The sequence below is a fragment of the Protomyctophum bolini genome, assembly GCF_963924005.1.
Source record: "Protomyctophum bolini genome assembly, chromosome: 15".
Classification (NCBI taxonomy): Eukaryota; Metazoa; Chordata; class Actinopteri; order Myctophiformes; family Myctophidae; genus Protomyctophum; species Protomyctophum bolini.
The window spans coordinates 37,700,652-37,719,458 of record NC_137876.1 but is presented as its reverse complement, the minus strand read 5'-3'; the positions used below and the strand labels follow the sequence as shown (position 1 = coordinate 37,719,458).

The 18,807-nt window shown below is 45.4% G+C and overlaps 1 protein-coding gene across 1 annotated transcript in view; it reads right to left on the bottom strand.

Moving 5' to 3' along the window:
- dync1h1 (dynein, cytoplasmic 1, heavy chain 1) overlaps positions 1-18,807 on the bottom strand; it is a 43,521-nt gene that overhangs the window by 11,927 nt on the left and 12,787 nt on the right. The window contains exons 26-55 of the mRNA XM_080784011.1: positions 18,404-18,598; positions 18,009-18,291; positions 17,818-17,918; positions 17,491-17,650; positions 16,180-16,420; positions 15,322-15,505; positions 14,999-15,211; positions 14,624-14,862; positions 14,328-14,484; positions 13,769-13,993; positions 13,186-13,416; positions 12,796-12,936; positions 11,794-12,027; positions 11,000-11,206; positions 10,278-10,399; positions 9,964-10,129; positions 9,620-9,783; positions 9,295-9,424; positions 8,888-9,021; positions 8,380-8,494; positions 8,133-8,294; positions 6,815-7,029; positions 6,280-6,484; positions 5,804-5,977; positions 5,333-5,452; positions 5,051-5,171; positions 4,553-4,748; positions 3,632-3,749; positions 3,258-3,473; positions 2,647-2,859 (exon numbers count right to left, since the gene is read on the bottom strand). Coding sequence (XP_080640137.1) covers positions 2,647-2,859; positions 3,258-3,473; positions 3,632-3,749; positions 4,553-4,748; positions 5,051-5,171; positions 5,333-5,452; positions 5,804-5,977; positions 6,280-6,484; positions 6,815-7,029; positions 8,133-8,294; positions 8,380-8,494; positions 8,888-9,021; positions 9,295-9,424; positions 9,620-9,783; positions 9,964-10,129; positions 10,278-10,399; positions 11,000-11,206; positions 11,794-12,027; positions 12,796-12,936; positions 13,186-13,416; positions 13,769-13,993; positions 14,328-14,484; positions 14,624-14,862; positions 14,999-15,211; positions 15,322-15,505; positions 16,180-16,420; positions 17,491-17,650; positions 17,818-17,918; positions 18,009-18,291; positions 18,404-18,598 — 5,382 coding nt within the window. The remainder of the gene's footprint in view (positions 1-2,646; positions 2,860-3,257; positions 3,474-3,631; positions 3,750-4,552; positions 4,749-5,050; positions 5,172-5,332; positions 5,453-5,803; positions 5,978-6,279; positions 6,485-6,814; positions 7,030-8,132; positions 8,295-8,379; positions 8,495-8,887; positions 9,022-9,294; positions 9,425-9,619; positions 9,784-9,963; positions 10,130-10,277; positions 10,400-10,999; positions 11,207-11,793; positions 12,028-12,795; positions 12,937-13,185; positions 13,417-13,768; positions 13,994-14,327; positions 14,485-14,623; positions 14,863-14,998; positions 15,212-15,321; positions 15,506-16,179; positions 16,421-17,490; positions 17,651-17,817; positions 17,919-18,008; positions 18,292-18,403; positions 18,599-18,807) is intronic.

The following is an 18,807-nucleotide window of genomic DNA, read 5'->3' as shown; positions in this document are numbered from 1 at the left end:
AAAGGCTGTTAGGCATGCGTAAAGATCTAGGACTCTCATTAATAGCCAGAGGTGGCCATATTGATGTGTAATTGGGTCAAATGTAGAGGCGGTCATCGCCAGGTACCTGGCGATGCGATTACACATCGTTTCCGAGGGTCACGATTCGATTAATCCTGATTAATTGGGCTATGTTACGATTCGATTAATCCCGATTAATCATGATTAATCACTCACTGTTAATCACTCAGTTAGTCACTGTGTGACTAATAAACAAAGTGCTTTCTAATGATTATGAATATATATATTCTTTCACAGTGCACGTTTTTAACTCAAATCTTTGCTTCTGGGGGGGTCCATAGAAGAAAATATTTTCAGATGGGTGTCTGTGGCCAAATACAGAACAGTAATGAGCAAGTTTTCTTTAAAAAAAAAAAAGAATGAGTTTGTACAAGCATACAATAAATATATATTAATAATGACATAAGATGTCATGTCATAGAAATACATGGGCAGGATTTCGGTTGAGGTCAGCAGCACTCTGTTAAATTGCCTTTATTCTTTGTTAGGACAAAAAAGGTGCTTTTCTTTGTTTCCTTATTCAGGGATTTCATTTTCAGTTACTGAAGTGTCATTAAGGAAGCTTTGGGGTAGTTATTGAGACTATTATGTTGCACCTTTCTGTTTGTTTGCACACATTAAGGAGCATTTTGGTTTAAAGTATTTTACAAGTGTATGGCAACATTTTGGATTCTATGATGTTGAGGGGACACGGGAACTCGATACAACTCACAACGTGTACAAGACCATATTGCCCACTGACATCCAGAGATGCAGTCAAGACAACCATCCCGATCCCGAACACACGGACAGCCAGTGTTGCCAACTTAGCGGATTTGTCGTCATATTTAGCTTCTTTCCAGACCCCCCTAGCGACTGAATTAGTGAAAAGCTTCTGGCGAGAAATCTAGCTTTTTTCCCCTGGTGAATTGGGGACAAATCGTGTTGACAGGCGCCAGATATGCACCAGAGATAAAATCTTTTTTTTTTTTTTCTCAGCCTCAAATCCGCGAAATTGGCAAAACTAAAAGTGGTCGGCGCGTCTGGTCTGGCTCACAGGTCACAGCAGGCTCAGTGGCTTCCTCGGCTCGGTTATGTGCACACTGCACAGACTGTCTACCAGTGCTTCCTCCTTTCTTGCTCTGCCTAGGCGAGTGCGCTCCGGTGCGGTATTTCCGAACGCGCCCCTCGAGCTCGACAGAGCAAGAAAGGAGGAAGCACTGGCAGCTCAGTTTAGTCTGCTAGTAAAAAATAAAATACACACTCGGATGCATAAAGTATTAACCTTCTAATTCCTGTATGGATCGGAACAAAATAGCGTTCTAAATATTAGTTAAATTGAGGTATGTTTTTTTTTAATATTACAATGAGTTTAAACGATGTGTTATCAAATGAAGAGATGATACAAACTAAGTGCACTAAGGGGCGCCTAAAAGTCGCTAGGGACGCAAAAAAGTCGCTAGGGGCGGCGCGCGCTACGCGCGCGCATATCCCACCCCTGGCGACTTTTGGCGACTTTTCGAGGAGCCACTAGCTACTTCCGTTACTGGAGAGTTGGCAACACTGCGGACAGCTGCCCATGCACTCAGAAAAGGCGACTAGAATTACGAAGTCCATCGGCACTTTTATTGCAAAGGATTTACGTTCACATTCGGTCGTGGGGAGCGACGGATTCCGGGCCATGTTAGCACTTTGGAGCCACACTACATCGTCCCATCTCGGCCACATTTCACAGGCGGTCGATGGTGTGAGTTTTATCGAGTTCTCGTGTCCCCTCAACCTCATACAATCCAAAATGTTCCCTTTCTGTCATCTTTTTTCTCTTCCCCTCCGCGTTGGTAACTCGTTCTGTTTTGGTTGTTGAAAGCTAAAGCGTGTGCGAGCGCTGTGTGCGTCACTCTAAACGGTCCGGTACGACGACGCAGCGCAGTCGCAGATTAGTTCCGCCCTTTTGCTCCGGTAAAAAAAATACATTAAATAATCGATGTTTGACATTTGTGCATCGATGAATTATCGCCCATGATGGCATCGCGATTAATTGACTAATCGATTTTTTTCCCCACCACTAGTCAAATGCCTCTCAGTGGAGCTCAGTATCACCACATTAACTTAGCTCATTAACTGAAATAACATTTCAGTTAATGTCCCGAAATTATTTTGGGGGGTCCCAAAATAAATGCAAAAAGAAAAAAACTCTTTTTTTCTTTCTTTTTGTAACTGACTGGCTGTAAAATGGAAATTTTGAGTTTACATAGTACACATTCCTTAATTTTGGTTTTAGTATTTATTTGTGATGTATTTTCTCCATTATTAAGGTTATTGTAGTGGTCAATTTGTATTGGTGGTGGGGAGGGGAGGGGGTCGGGACAGGGGTCACGAGACATGGCCAAAGCATTTTCGGGGGTCCCCAGCCAAAAACGTTGAAAACCCCTGATTTAAGAAACTGGTAACCCTTTCCCAGTTTCTTTGTGTAGGGGACCAATTATTGGTCCCCTACACAAACCTGATCATACCTGGCTATGTATTATGCAACCCTAATTATTCATTGTTTGGAATAGTCTACTACAAATTGTCCCCATCTGTCTGAGAACAACAACTGCTAAGTACCTGAATGTTGGCCTGCTGCAGGTGGTGAGACCAGGTGGTGAACAGGTTCTGTCTCATCTGCTGTTCAAAGTAACCTGCGTAGGCGATGAAGGCGGCAGAGAGCAGACAGTCCCCGGCGATGGTGGACATCTGGTTCTTGAAGGTCTCACTGGTCTGCTCCCAGCGCTCCCTCTCTGCTGACAAGCTCTTGAGCAGAGCTGTGCTGCGGTTCAGCTGAGAACAGAACACAGAACACAGTATACTGTAGGTACGAAAAAGGGGCACAAGACCTTTTGGTGTAATCACAGAGCAATACGCAGGCAGGACTTACAAGCGTGCAGACATCTGTTACTATATGATGGGGAGGAAAGATTCAAGAATCTATCGTGACAACACAGCTTAGATTTTAGATGTGCAACACATGGCTGAAAATCATACTGGAGATGTTGCTACTAGCAGAGCACAAGAGATACGTATTGCGCTACTGACAATAACTGTACATTATGTTTTGCAACAGTGATAATGTACACCCCGATTGTGTGGCGACACCATGATAATTTCCCCAATGGTGTGCATCTTTACGTGACAATTTCTTAAATCTAGTGCTCGACTGGACGTGGATGAGCATCTACCTTGGCCTCGACTGAAGCCAGGTCAGATTTGATGGCCTGAGCCTCTGAGATGAGGACGGCGTACTCCTCTTTGTAGCGAGCAATGCTGGACTCCAGGTCTCTGATCATCTGCTCCACTTCCTCCGCCCGATTCTGGTTGTCCTTGGCGTCGTCCTCAAGTTTCTGCAGCTCATTACGGAGTGGCTCCACACGCTTCAGCATGTCAGCGTAGTTCAGCTGTAGGAGAGTGTGAAGGTATGTTGAGGAGTCGGTCACAAACAGGGGTGTCGGATGAAACATTACCGACCAAATACACTGGGAAGAATTCTTGACTTTGAGGTAATTGACCGGATATTCCCATAAATCATGCATCAGTGACCGCAAGCCTCATTTACCTGAGCGATGGCCCATTTAACCATAGGCCCGCAAGCCAGAGAGGCCCTGTTAACCTGCTCATAGTTGAACCCTGGGTTGGACATGTAGTTCTTCTTCATCTTCTCACGGATTGAGTCACTGGAATTAACACAAGTGGATGTCAGCAAGATTATAGTAGCTGCAAAATGTAATTAACAGTTGAAAATGTCCAGAACAGAATGTGTGTGTAGGTGAGTGATTGTAAAGTTTTATTCATTTTGAATATGATTTAATGATTCATTCATACCAAACTCAAGAGATAAATAATGATGGCCAGAAGTCAAACCTGGCCAGCTGCTGGTGTGGACAGGATTATTCAATCCCATAAAGACAATCACAATAAATAATGATCAACAAATCATTCCCCTCCCCGCCATCAATTCCCCCAAATATAGTTGGCATACAGTATGCCAATTTTCAAAATTTCCCGAACCAGAATCTCATTGGCATCATCAAGCAGTAATCACAGATCAACTGATTGAGAAAATGATCTTTGCGTACTGATTGAGAAAATGATCTTTGCGTCCATCTGAAATCTAGGTAGACAGGCAAGTGGAGACGGTCCGACCGGCCGCGGTACCTCATTTCCTCTGAGGAAAAGTTGATTATGCTGCTGATGAAATTGTCACTGATAATAACTTGTCTAATCTTTTTCCAGTCACTGGTCTCCTCGCCCAGCAGCAGGCAGATAGACTCCAGGGTCAGCTTGACCGCCGCCGGTGGGTTTGTCATGGCCCGAATTTCCACGAGGTGGTGCCGCTTTATAGAGCTCACCGCTAAAGGCAGGGCAAGTGTGTGTTTGGAGGAAAGGAAGGAAGTTGGAGAGAGAGAGAGAGAGAGAGAGAGAGACACACACTTTTAGTGAATTCTTGTATTGAGGACTTGTCCCCATTTCCTTTCACCTGATCTCGTCAGCAGAGAAGTTGACGATGGTAGGGATGAAGTTCTCCCTCATGATGATGGAACGAATCTGCTTCCAGTCCGTGGTGCTCTCTCCCAGGAGGAGACAGATGGACTCCAGGGCCAGCTTCACGGCCGACGGGGGATTGGCCATGGAACGCACCTCCACCAGGTGCTGCTTCTTAATGGACTTAACAGCTATCAACACCAAGTGGAGGCAGATGAGGTTTAGGAGGAGTTAAGACGGAGGGGATACGAGTAGAAGAAAAATAAGAAAAGATATCCAACTGGTCAAACTCTTGACAAAGATATCTTTGTCTGGACTATAGGGAATATTATCACAAAAGGGTGAAAGGAGATAAAGCTCCAAGAGAAGAATGTAGCTCAATAAGCAGTACCAAGAATTCTTAGTGAAACATACAATACTCAATGTGATCCAATGAATGACAGAACTTAGCGAAGGGCTAATTCACAGAGAACCATGTAGAGAAAAGATATACCATTCTGAGACTCAATGACAGCAGGCTCCACTTGGTCCAGATCTTCTTTGACACTCAACTGTTTGTCCTTGATCACGGCTTGCTGCTTGTACACAGATTCCTGGATCTCCTGGCTCATCACCTGAAATCACCATAGAGACAAACAAATGTAAAGAAAATGTATAATACTACAGATTCTATTACATTTACATTTATTTAACAGTACACATTCACAACACAATCCTGAGCATTCATCGATTTAACTTTTAAGTATACAAAAGCATTAACAAACTCAATGGTTACCTTTTTCTTCTCAGCCTCCTGCTGGTCTTTGACCATCTTCTTCAGCTTCTCATTGGCAGCTAGGTTCTTCACCTCCAGCTCCTCACTCTTGATCCTGAGGTCACGACGCAGCTCCCCCACCTTTGGAGAAGGAGGAACATTTAAGTATAAGGCGACCACCGCAGAGTATCCACAGGTACTAGGTATACGCTGATCAAATGTTTCTTGGTTCATGCAAAAAAAAGTTAAAAAGTTAAAATGAACTTAACCCATTTTGACCTAAGATCAGATTCTAAAAATGTCTTCTATATCCTGACAGTTTTCTGTCTGCTATGAGCTTGTAGATCTGCTATTTTTCAATAGCTAAAGTATAGCATAATGCTAACACCAAAAGGGGTTCCCGACCAAAATGGGGTAAGGTCAAGACAGAGCTGAACAAAATGCATCTGATGTACACAAAAAAAAAAAAACGGATTACAGGATGTGCGTTACCTGATCGACAGTCTCCTTGATCTTGCGGAGACCAACGTTGAGGTGCATCTGCTGCTCCTCCAGCTCACTGCGTTTCTCGTTGAACAGGTCGGCGTAGTGGTTGATGAAGTCTAGGTAGTGGCGAGGAGTGATGGCCATGGTGCGACCGCCACGCTTTGCCAAACGGTTGTTCGCCTAAAAAAGGGATCAACATCAGGCTATGGGAACACCTCACATGTACAGTATACTGCATATTATTAACAGAACCTGTGATCAATTTATTATAGGTATATAGTAAATCAGTACTTTATAAACACATTTAACTTTTTCTTCCCCATAGCAAAAAATACAATAGAGCAAAAACTAAATAAGAATATAAAACATAAATTGGTTTACTACACATGTCACATCTTGAAACTAAATAAACTTGATCGTATATACAATTATACACACAATATTATCTCAGTCCTGCCAATAAATGGATAAAAGCGTCTGACCTGGTGCAGTGTCTGGTGTACAAAAACACATCCATTGACGATGGCCTCACGGTGTTGGGGAGGCTGGGGCATTTTGTCGTAGATGATGGGCATGTAATCTGGCACCTTCCAGTTGGGTTTCTCCAGGTCCAGCTTGATGGTGAACTCCTTACCCACCTGGTAAAGGGCCTCGGTTGACCAGTCACCAAACCAGTTCAGCACACACCTGGCACGGGGGGAGGAATCAATTGACTTTGGCTATTCAAAAATAGCAGATATACAAGCTCATTGTGCCATGCTATGAGCTTGTAGATCTGCTATTTCTGAACATCCATGGAACAAAATATTGTGAGACAGGGATTCGCAGCCAAATACATATCATGCTGGTGGTCCTTCACGTGAAAAGGTTTGAGCATGACTGATATAGATATCTCAGAAAAAAATAAAACAAATAAAAAGGATTTCGAAGATCGGCCTCAATCAAAACATATAGTGAATACACAGTAAAGGTCCATGTGTAACTCAAGAGCATGTATGGAGAGGGGTGTGGGAGTACCTGTTGAAGAGAGCAGGTGAGGTGGCAGCCCTGTCCTTCAGGCCCTCTGAAGAGGGGTTCATGGTGAAGACCACATGGAGGTTCCTGATGACCTGGCTGGTGAACCACTTGTACAGCTCCTCGTGAGTGTCCAGCATCAGGCCCTCCTTCTGGGCCCCCTCCTTACACTGGGTCATCAGGGTGGCATACTCATCTCCCTCAAACAGGCCCGGCACCTGAGGAATGCGCGCACGTACACATGTCAAAATGGAGCTTCCCTAGTTACTTGCGCGAGCAGAGCGTGTGCAAGTACGGTTTTCGGCTGTATATGCCGGTGACACCCTCGGCCAATCAGGGCGCTGCGTGCGTACACTCGTGAGCTAGGGATGGAGCTCGTTAATTTTTATTGATAACGATCACCTTATAGAGCAGGCTTATCGAGCCAGGTCTTTGGGAGATAATACCTTCTGAACAGAACCTTATTTTTATTGGACAGTTGTGAGAGTTTGTATGCCGTGTCTGTATGTATGTATGTATGTATATATATATATATATATATATATACATACACACACACACACACACACACACACACACAAACAGAATATGCATAATTTTTCTATAATCTTCCCTTTATTTTAACCAATCAAAACATCCTTTGCACTACATTTTACTAGGGCCTTGAAATACAGTACTTTTCTAACAGACAGAACTGTTAATTGTGTACAGTCACTTTGAAAGCACAATGTATACATTAATGTACGACGCAGCAAAATAGCCAATCTACAAGCTCACACTGCGTCCGGTTGCACCGCGTTGTGAGCTTGTGGAGCTCTATAAATTATGGCAACAGAGTCTTGCTGGGCAACAAGCTCCACATGTCTTGGGTGGAAGAGGACGGTTGATCTGCAGCAGCACACAACTGACGGCATTAGCATGACGGCAAAACCGTTCACACTTCACATCTATCGGCCAGAGATGCGCTACCCCCCTTGTCAATCCTTTAATCCACACTACACACCTGCCCCTTGTTATTATATAGCGATGCCATGACATCAGCTGCTGCGGCTATATCCGAAAACAGGCTCGACAAACCAAAAGCTTATTGATACTCGGGTCTCGATAAATGCCGAATCTGGTTTGTAATGGACCCGATTTTCGGCTCCATCCCTACTTGTGAATGGCTCAGCCAATCAGAGCGTGAGTTGGCGAGCTTGCTGCGTATGTCAGTGGTCTGATCGCCCCTTTGGATCGAAATTTGAGTCAATACATTTTCACGATTTTAACAATGACTTGCCTATGTGAAATAAAATAAAAGCGGAAAATGACACCGTGTTACCTCGCCGTTGGCCAACAGGGTGTTCATTCTCTCCAGGAAGCCGGAGTCCAGCATGTTGGACTCATCCATGATGAAGGCAATCTTCTCGTTCTTGCAACCGGAGCGACGCAGAACTGTGCGCAGGTCCTCATCAAAGTCCTCTCCTGTGTACTTCCTGTGCACCTAAACACGTGCAAACATCGCTCAGCCAATAGAAGGAATCCAACAAGTACAGGTATTGACCTAAAGCAACAGCAGGGCTACCAACCTTGATCTGATACACGCTTAGTCCATTCATCCAGGCTACGAAGCGAGACAGGGTGGTCTTTCCCGCCCCGCTCACACCGATCAGCAGCAGATGGCCTTGGGGTTGGCGGAAGATTCTAGGAGGGCAAAAAAGGAAATGCACTTTAGACTGGCTCAACAGAAAAATGGGGCGCCTGCCTGGCGGGTCATCTAGTTGGTGCACACTGCACTTTTGCCTATTTTCTCCTGGTGAGCAAATGGGATCAGAGTTTGAATTTACCCGTCTTGTCTTTACTCTCTATTCCCATCGTTTCCCGTCTCTAGTCTACAATATCACGTCTAAAATGAAGCATAAAAATGGCAAGATCGAGATGGACTCGAATACAGAAAATAACCACAACTTCTCACAACATTGATTCGTGTTCCACCATGACAAAGGCAATCACGAAGTTTAATGACAGCAACTCTTATTTCAATTCTCGAACCACGCTAGACTGCGAACAGTAGCAAAGGCTGGAAATGGTCCTCACCGGTCAATCCTGAGGACATGGTCAAGCACCTCGTTGAACAGCACCAGAGGAACATCCAGCTCCTCTTCGTAGAAGACCTTTAGACGGGCCTTCACGTAGTCCCTCAGCTCCTCCTGCTCCACTGGGATGTAGTCCTGCAGAGAGAAGAGGCTTACTACAGTGGTTCCCAAACTGACTCATGTCAAGGACCCCCAAATTGACACGAATTAGCCCGTGGACCCCCATTTGAAGAGATATGCCAGTGACCCCCATAAGAGAACATTTATTAAAAAACACAGGAATATACATAATATATAACTAGTGCTGCAACGATTATTTCCACCCTAAATATAAACTTGCACAACCCAGCGGAGTGCTTTCGAACGGCAGCCATTTGGAATGTTATGTCATGTTTGTAGGCTGTTCACCTTGGACAACCAGTTGCTGTAGAGGATGGGTCTTGTGAGTGCCTTCTCTTTGTCAATGTTGGGGAAGTGTTTCAGAGCCACCATGTCGATGTTCTCATCCGTCCACCGTCTCTCCTCGTCCTCAACCAGTCTGGATAAAGCACACAAATTATTGATACATTCAATTGTTGATACATTCAATTGTTGATAAATGCAGTCCATTTATAGCATTTAAGGAGCTGCTATAGTCTCTTGAAAGACATCAATATTTCAAACCAACATGGTTTTCAGAATATAATCTGAGATTACCGTTACAGCCACTGGTATTAATTACACTTTCACCCACCTGTCCTGGAAGAGGCGGAGAGCCTCGTGAGCCCAGACGCGGATGAGGCCCTCCACAGGAAGGGTTTCCAAGGGCCGCAAGGCCTCAAAGATCCCCCTGACCCAGCGGGTCATCTCTCTGGGGGAGTAGATGTAGTGGGGCTGAGTGTCCTGGGTGAAACGCTCCTGTAGGCATTACAGAGGGTGATGAGATTTCAAGCATATAAAACAGTATACAGATTCAATAGATTTGATCGATTTATTCTCAACCCTAATTTAACTAAAAATAGGACAACATGGATATGAGACATGATCAAATAGGACAATATGGATACGGGGTAACGGATAAGGTGTGTTGCGCGTTACCTGAGAAATGGCGTAGAACTCAACCATTGCAGCAGTAAGTGGTTCAGCATAGGTGCGTAGGGTTGGAATGAGGCGCAGCATGGCACGGTTGAAGGTTCCGTAGATCTGTGTGAGAGATGCAGGACCTGGGTAGTCCACGTACACCACAGGGACATGGCGAAGGAACCTGCATATCACACAACACCACACAGCTCAGTGACAAACCTGTTTTTTCACCCTATTTCAGAATTTATCTTTTGGGTTTAGTTTTTTCCAATTAAAAAAAATTATGAAGTATGGCTTTAAAAATGCAGGAATGTGGCCTGGTACTGTACCTGTGTGTTAGGGGCTTCCTGCCAGGGTCAGTGGGAGGATTACAGGCTCCAACAAACTGGATCCTCTCCAGTTTGACCCAAGTCTGGTCGGATGTGCGGTAGAACCCGCCGTGCTCGACCATCTGCAGAGAAAACACAACAGGCATTAGTTTAGCCCATTCTGACCTGAGATCAGATTCATACGAGGTTTCCACTGGACACACACTGGTCTGATTAACCCATTCTGACCTGAGATCAGATTCTAAAAATGTCAGTCGTTCTGTCGATTTTTCAAAAATAGCAGACCTACAAGCTCGTATCGCGCCACTCGGTGGCGCGATATGAGCTTGTAGATCTGCTATTTTTCAATAGCTAAAGCATAACATGATGCCAACACCAAAATGGGTGCCCGGTCAGAATGGGTTAGTTAGGCATTTAGCATTTGACTATCAGAGATCTCTGGCTACCGACATATCCAGTGATATCTAAAGTCAATCAACAGGCTCCACCAGTGTGAAACTGAAACAATTCAGAAATAACCTAAAAAGAATAGCACTGCAGCACCAATGCAAAGACGTCATGGCGGTCCTTCATATTGGGACAATATCAGGATTGGTTTTCAAAGCAGTATGTGCTGGTTTTACACTTTTTTTCTGTTTTTCCTCCGGTATCAGTAGGTGGAGACGTAAGATTAGCATTGAAATAGAACAGAAATACTGTATCGTCTGTGTGTGACATTATACCTGTCTGAGGAAGGAGATGACCCTCTGTGTGCCGTACTTATCCATGTCAGGCAGATTGATCTCGTCACAGAACAGCACCAGCCACTTGCCCAGCTGGATGGGGGCGAGGACCACGCCGTTGGGGGTACGGCGGTACTCACAGTAGTGGTCAAAGGTCTTCAGTAGCAACTCTGGGGTGGTGGCGCTGGAGAAGTTCAGACCCACCACCTGGCAAAGTAGATAAAGTGACAACATAATTTTAAAACGTTAATCATAAGTGAAAAGTGGGTTAAATATTTGATAGAATAAATGTAGTAGGATTAATTAGCGAATATACAACTATAATATTAACAACTATACTAGGTTCACTAAGGCCTGGCATACAAAATGAGCTTAACTCAGTCGCTGCCATCTAGTGGCTGAATTCGAACTCGAGGAATGCCACAATGTAAGTCAACTGTGAGAACCATCTGATTTTGAAAGCCGTTCACTCGGAAATGGAAGACAGGAAGTGTAAAACCGGCTATGTAACGTGTCCGGAAAAAGTTATTTAATTCACCCAAAACAAACATTTTGTAACCGTGAGCATACCGGTAAGACGATTTATGAGCCACAAATCAGCCTTGTTTTTGTCAAAAACGCAGCCTGGAAAAAGCTAAATGGATTTAAAACAAATCATAAGCGCACTGACTTTTCACCTTTTTTTTTTCCTGTTTATTTCCGTCGCACGGCAACCGGCGCAATACAGACAGGTGCAGAACAGCGAACAGTGAATGAGTTTAATTTGAACATCTCTCAAATGGTCTTCCTCTCACCTCCATGTCAGGCAGAGCCCTGAGAGCGCTGAACAGCGTCATGGTCTTTCCAGAGCCTGGAGGGCCACACAGCACCAGTGGTTTGTGCTCGGCCAGCCAGGTGTACAGCAGGGCCTCGTGGCGAACAGTATCCAGCGTGGGAACCACCACGTCTGGGGATGCCACCTTGTGGGTCTCCACCTCGATCTGGGGAACCTTGCCCTGCCATGACTGCCACTCACCTGAGATGCACACCTGGGATCAGAAGGAGGTGATGTCAAACTACAAAATAGATTTTTTTTTGTTTTATTGTGGCTGATTTGTTAACATATGAAGAATCTTTATTAGGTGGACCGTGGACGTTTCGGTCGATTAGACCTTCATCAGGACAGACAAATTTGTCAACATACCCTTTTTAACATAAGAAGAATGACATCATGTTATTACATGGCTTGGTTGAATGCTTGATTCCGATTGGTAAAATCGCTGAATTCAGCAGTGTGTTATTTCTTGATAACAGACCGCTGTCTCATCAAAGCCTCAGAGCACCTGCTGTGCTGCTTGGATTTTATGCTGTATCCAACATGACAGCCATGTAAACAAACACACCATGTCATTTATAGCTAAACATTGATCTCAAGAATGTTTTTGAAAACATTTGAAGCGAGAAATGGACAATGCAGTAACTGAAAATGTATTCTATTTGATCAACTCACTTCCTTGTTTTCTGAGGTGACTGTGCTGCAGCTGGGCAGAATACTTCCAAATCATTACCATAATCAGGAAATACATAGCCATGTAATAAGCAGGATAGTGTATGAAAAATAATGCCCTTCAGGATGTTCATCTGTGTTTAAACATCCCATCAGTCATTATTTTTCAACAACTACCGCCGTGTCATACATTATCCCTTGCATAGTTGCCAAGAACAAAAAGCTTATCACTTTGATTAACAACCATTTTAGAGCATCAAATGTAACCTCTTCGTAAGAGTTTAGAATACAATTTGGAGTGCTTGCGTACCTCATAGTCGATAATGGGAACATTGGGAGCAGAGGGGAGTGGCACCGTGGTGATGCGACGGATGTACTCTCCAAGTTCCGCCCTTATCTTCAGCCGTCCATCACCAGAAAAGGACCAGAGCACGGCGTAGATCAAATACCTCTGTAGGGATACAACGATATAGTTACGTTTCATTGGTGGCTTTGGTGCATTGAGTTTGGTGCATTACACTCAAAGTCAAAACAGCAAAAAACATTTACAAACGACTATAACTATTTACTAAAAATATAAAGAAGAGCATAAAGAAGCCATAAGGCGCTATATGTGATAAAATCAATAATACAATTAAAATCGTGATTTTTTACTTAAGAGCATATTTACTTAAGCATAGTTTAGGCCCATCATAAGTACCTGCATGTATCTCTCCAGCTGGTCGATGGGCATGGGGAAGTCAGGGTGGTTGTTGTTGTACTGTGCAACGTTCCGGCAGGCCTGGTGCAGCATGGAGAACAGCGAGCCCATGCAGCGCAGCCGGGTGAAGTCCATGATGTGCTCCAGCTTGGAGGCATGCTCCAGGGCCTTGATGACCAGCCCTGTGGAGGTGAAGTAAGGCTGGAGGATGGATGCAGAATCTCGTTGGATCTGGAGGTTCAAGGAGAGCATAGTGTGTTTACAGGGTGTGATATCCTCTTCAGGCCAACGCTGATACTCGATCAGTCACTGAGCGCATATTGGCATTGGTTGTTAGATTTCCGCCTCGTCTGCTAGTCAACTAACTACTGTACACAAATACTGAAAAAAAACGAATGGGTTAAACAGATACATATTTTGGGCATGTCATTGCAGGAGAAAACTTTCCCTTTTTTGTTGTCAAAATGAATAAAACAAATAAATAAAAGTAAAATATACAAGTCTACCTTTGTCATGTTATTTTCAAAAGTTACGGCCAAACTAGGAACACAAACGCACCTGCAGCATAGGAACACAAACGCACCTGCAGCATAGGCGACGCAGTCTCTTCCTCATCCTCGGTGGCTTTCCTCATGCCCCTCATCTCGTCCTCTCCCTCATCCAATGGGATGCTGCGAAGGCGAGCCAGGAAGTGGTTGAAGATCATGTCAGTGCTGAGGACATCCTCACTGAACCAGACCATGCCGCAGCGAGACACGGTGGCCAGGGTGGCGTACTGCAGGTCCTGCACCTCAAACATGATGCGTACCTGTGAAGAGAGGAAGTAGAGTACAATTAATGAACCTTGCAATAAAACACACAAGACAGACGAATCTCTTTCATGCATATCCAAAGGATTGCTGTAATGGAATGGTGGAATTTAAAGTTGTATGTCTGTATTGTAACTTGTCCTGCACCAGCTAGAATCTAAGTTTGTACACTAAAGGTTTTAATGTCAATTTGCTGATGCTATGATATCCCTTGTTCTTCCATGTTGCAGGCAGTGGCACCATCAATCTTGTCAATTGCCCATTATTTGAGTTCCATCTCAACACCTATTTACTAATCACAAGGAGTGAAGCGAGGAGTTGGGATCTCCTTACGTTGGGCGGAAGGCTGAGACGCTCTCCATTGGGCAGGGTGAGCAGCTTGTTATCATCCAGGACAGAGTTAAGATTCTCAACCCACTCTGGGTCAACATCACCATCGAAGATGATCCACTGGCGCTTCTGCAGCTCACCGCGCACATTGTCAATGATTCTGGGTTGTAGAGCATAAATGAAGCAAGTAGGTTACACATCAATGCAGTTTTCCTACTATTTTACACCTCCTGCTGGTCAACAATTGTCATACAAGATCAAGTGCAGCAAAAAAAAGACACACATACAAAATAACTCACTTCCTGAGGATGTGTGTGAACAAGCCATCGGTCCATTCGCGGGTGTTGGGGTCCAGGGTTCCATACAGGTGATCCTTGATGATGGCCTTAGGGTCGATTATATGGGCCACGCCCTCGAGGCCCTCCAGCCTCTCCAGGGCCTTTAGCAGAACCCTCCAGGCCATGGTCTTGCCACTGCCTGAAGGACCCACCATCATCAGACCATGGTTGATCTGGGTGATCTGGTACAGCTGCAACACCTGGAAGACGCATGAATGATAATGTGACAACGTTAGAGGAAACACACACACACACACACTGTATGCACTGCATGTAGTATATACATGTTTTATATTCAAATGATACCCGATATACAAGAAAACATGGGCTTTATACCTTCTCGACCCACAGCGTGCCCACATCATCACCATCTCCGTAGGTGAGGTACATCTCTGCGCAGACCTTCTTCAGCTCCTCTCTCAGAGCAGTCATCTCACCGCGGTGGTACTGTATTCCAGGGAAGACATCTGACAGCAGGCTGAACAGCAGGGGGATGTCCTCGGCCACCAGCTTGGGAACCATGGTCTCGCAGACGCTCTGGATGAGAATCTAAACAGAGAACAGAGCAACATGACCAATCAACTTTTTCTGTACATCATCGTTTGATCAGATAAGTTGGGGGAAATCGTGCAAATTATTATAACTAATTATAACGTTACCTCTTGCTCAGGCAGGTTCTCTGCGATCTCGTTCTCGTCGACATTCTCCCCACGCTCACGCTTCTCTCTCTTGATCTTCTGAATGCGCTCACGCTTCACGTTGCCAGCGCTGATCAGCACACTCTTGAGAGCACGCAGGCCGAAGTCGTAGTGACTCTGGGATGACAGCTGCTCGTCGCATAGCCTGAGACAATGCAGGGGAGAAGTGCCCTTTACAATGCAAGAATTTCTCTCAGGAAGAAATCAATTTATGTTTTATTTACAAAACTACAATTTTGTAACCCGTTTTTTAACCCAGTGTCAATTATCTAATGCAATCCTGGGCGCTACACTTCTCTGACCTGGGGGGACTGACCTCATGCTTCCTTCTATGCATGAGGAGTCCAACCTGCTTCTTTTCACCTGACAAGAGGAGAGTTTCCCCAGCCGGACGTAGCGCGTGGAAGGAACACGTTATTCCGACCAGTTCCTTTCCCCTCCATCAGGCGCCCCGGCTGGCCAGGGGGAGGTAGTTTAGAGACCAGGATTATTTCATGTTTTTGTGAGGGTACCTACCCTAGGGGACACGGGGAGAACATGCAAACTCCACACAGAAAGGCCTTTTCACCAACCCCGCCTCGGGTATGGGCACTGATGACGCGGAGGGAACACGCCCCCAGCGTCCCCAGCAGGAATCGAACCGAGGACCTTCTAGCTAGAGGCGACAGCACTACCGACTGTGCCACCGAGACCCAAGATATCCATTCTTGTTGCTCTAGGGATTCCGTTCGTAGAAGATTATACAACAAACGGGAACATTATACCGGAGCACTATGGTTCTACCTCTCACACGCCTTACTACTTCTACAAAGTACATACTTGAAGAAGGGCACAATTTTCTTGGCGAGGATCTCGGCCGTGCGGAAGCCTTGAGAGTAGAGCATGACCTGGGCGATGAGCTGTCGGTCAGGCTTGGTCATGGCCAAGCTGCGGAACAGCTTCTTCAGGTTATCAGGCAGGTTGGAGCGGCCGGCGTAGCCAGGGTTCATGGTGATGAAGATGGCCATGTCTGGGCTCACCTTCACCTGCTTATTCAGTAGCTCAGTGGTGATTGGTGCACCTAGGAAGGAAAACCCAACACAGATATGTAGCATAGTACCATAATCACATTCTGAAGTGGATGAGATTCTTAGCTTAACAGGGATAAGTGAGAGGGGCTGTGGATTGATATATGCCCCCAGTAAAGGGTGAAGTATTCGGCCTGAGAGGGCTTAGCGTTCCAGGCACCTTGGCTGGTAATCCAGCATTAAAGTGTGTCACGGATTCGAGTCCCGATCCCGACTAACTTTGCCGTTTGTCTCAAACAAAAAAAATAATCACACCTGTGTGAACCAAGTGGTGCAACTCCCCTCTCTCTCTCTCTCTCTGTCTCTCTCTGCTCCGTTAGATTAGCTTTATTTATTTTTATTTAGCGAATGCAAACTCCTTAAACCAAGCGGTTGCCTCCTGGTCTGCTGTATGGAGGGTGATTAATCCTCCTTCCAGTCTTTGGAGAGGACAAACTTCTATGATGTGCTCCATAGTTTGCTCCTCACCACACGCACACAGTGGGCTTGGGCTACTGCTTTATTATGGATCGCGCATGCGCGCTGCCGTCCACCTCCCATTATACAGGCAGACTAAAAGATGAATAACTCCTAATCTACAGAGCTCTCCATGGTTTGGTCAATTAGCGCGATTTTCAGAGGTTTTTGCTGATAATCCGGTGGTCTAGATGGAAACATTGGTGCTTTCTAGAGCAAGGATGGCTATATTTTAGCTCGCTAGCATTGACGCTATGTATGTAGCAACAACGTCCACACACGGGTGCGGGTGCGTGCGCACACCAGTGGTGCACGCGCACATGCACGGCACTACACACACGGGTGCGGGTGCGTGCGCACACCAGTGGTGCACGCGCACGCATGCGCACACCACTCGTGCTCATTGACGTACGTACACAAACAGTTACACGGACATTGCTGGATGTAGAAGTGGTTGCACCACTTAAAAATATATATATATTTTTTTAAGTGATAGGTGAAGGATTCGATTATTCATTCCAGATCATTTCTAATGGTTCACGAACATCACCCTATTTTGCGCTCTTTATTACATGGTACACAAAGTAAGGGGTATTTGGGTACGTACTCCTGTCTCTGTTGGGATTGCTGTGCTCCTTCAAGGCCACCTGAATGTATTGGACCTGCTGGGAGACGGCAGACAGCATCCTCTCCTCCAGACGATTGAACTCATCAAAGCAGCCCCACGCTCCCACCTGACAAAGACCAACGAAGATACGACCCATGGCCTGAAGAGGAAGAAGAGCAGGACGTTACAAGCACAAACAAAAAGCAAGTTAGCGTAGGGCTGCTACGCCACATAGCTGCTCTGTTCATCTCATGGCTTTTTGTATACATTTTGTTATGTTTCACAGGTTGGCCTATAAACATATTACGTGAACACAGCTGTGTGTACCTGGAAGTCAAAGGTCTCATCACAGTTGAAGACCAGGACGAAGCGTCCCAGCTGGTGTCCCAAAGCCTTCACTGACTCAGTCTTTCCTGTTCCGGCAGGACCTGGAAGAAGGAAAGGGGGTACAAGTAATGTTAAGTACCTGAGTGAGTGAGTGAGTGAGTGAGTGAGTGAGTGAGTTTCCATCTACGTACCAAATGGTGATCCTCCGAGACGAGCCTCCAGGGCCTGGGTCATGGTCAGGTAGCAGCGGTCAGTCAAAGGAGTCTGCACCAACTTGTCCTGGACGCCCAGGTATTCAAAGCCGTAGTTGAACTTGGCATTGGCCATCTGGATGGACAGCTGCTGCAGGACATCCGTCTGCTTGGGGTCAAAGTAGAAGCGCATCTGGCTGAGCCACTCGAAGGACTTGGGATTGTCAATTTTGTTCTTGATCAGCCTCCTGCTCACGTCACGCTGGTGCACCAGCTCGGTGATCTGAGAGGGAGAAAGAGATTGTTTTTATTAGACAATATTTGGCTTTCATCCCATGACTTAACCGACAGATTTCCTCTAAATGTATTTTGCACAATCATCTCAATCTACAGACCAGGTGCTCCAGTTTCCTCCTGCGGAGAGGGGGCTGTTCCATTAGCACGGTGTCAGCCAGCATGTTGAGGGTTGCCTCCACGTTGGAGAGCACATCCTGCATGGGCTTCAGGTCTCCACCACCAGCGATGGTGGTCAGGGCCGACTCGATGTTCTCAGACCACGCAATCTGGGTGGACAGAACCACAAGCTGGGCCTGTCGAGAGGAGAGATGGATGTAGTGGAAGGTTGTCAGTATTTGAATGGTGAGAACATGAGGACCGCAGCAATTATCTACTCACTAAATTATCTGTTTCTGAATGTGCCATCTCACCTGATTTTACAAGTTATGTTGTTATAGACTAGACATCTGTAGCATGTTATATGTGAGTAAATAGTTCTCAAACCACATTTGTAGATATTATT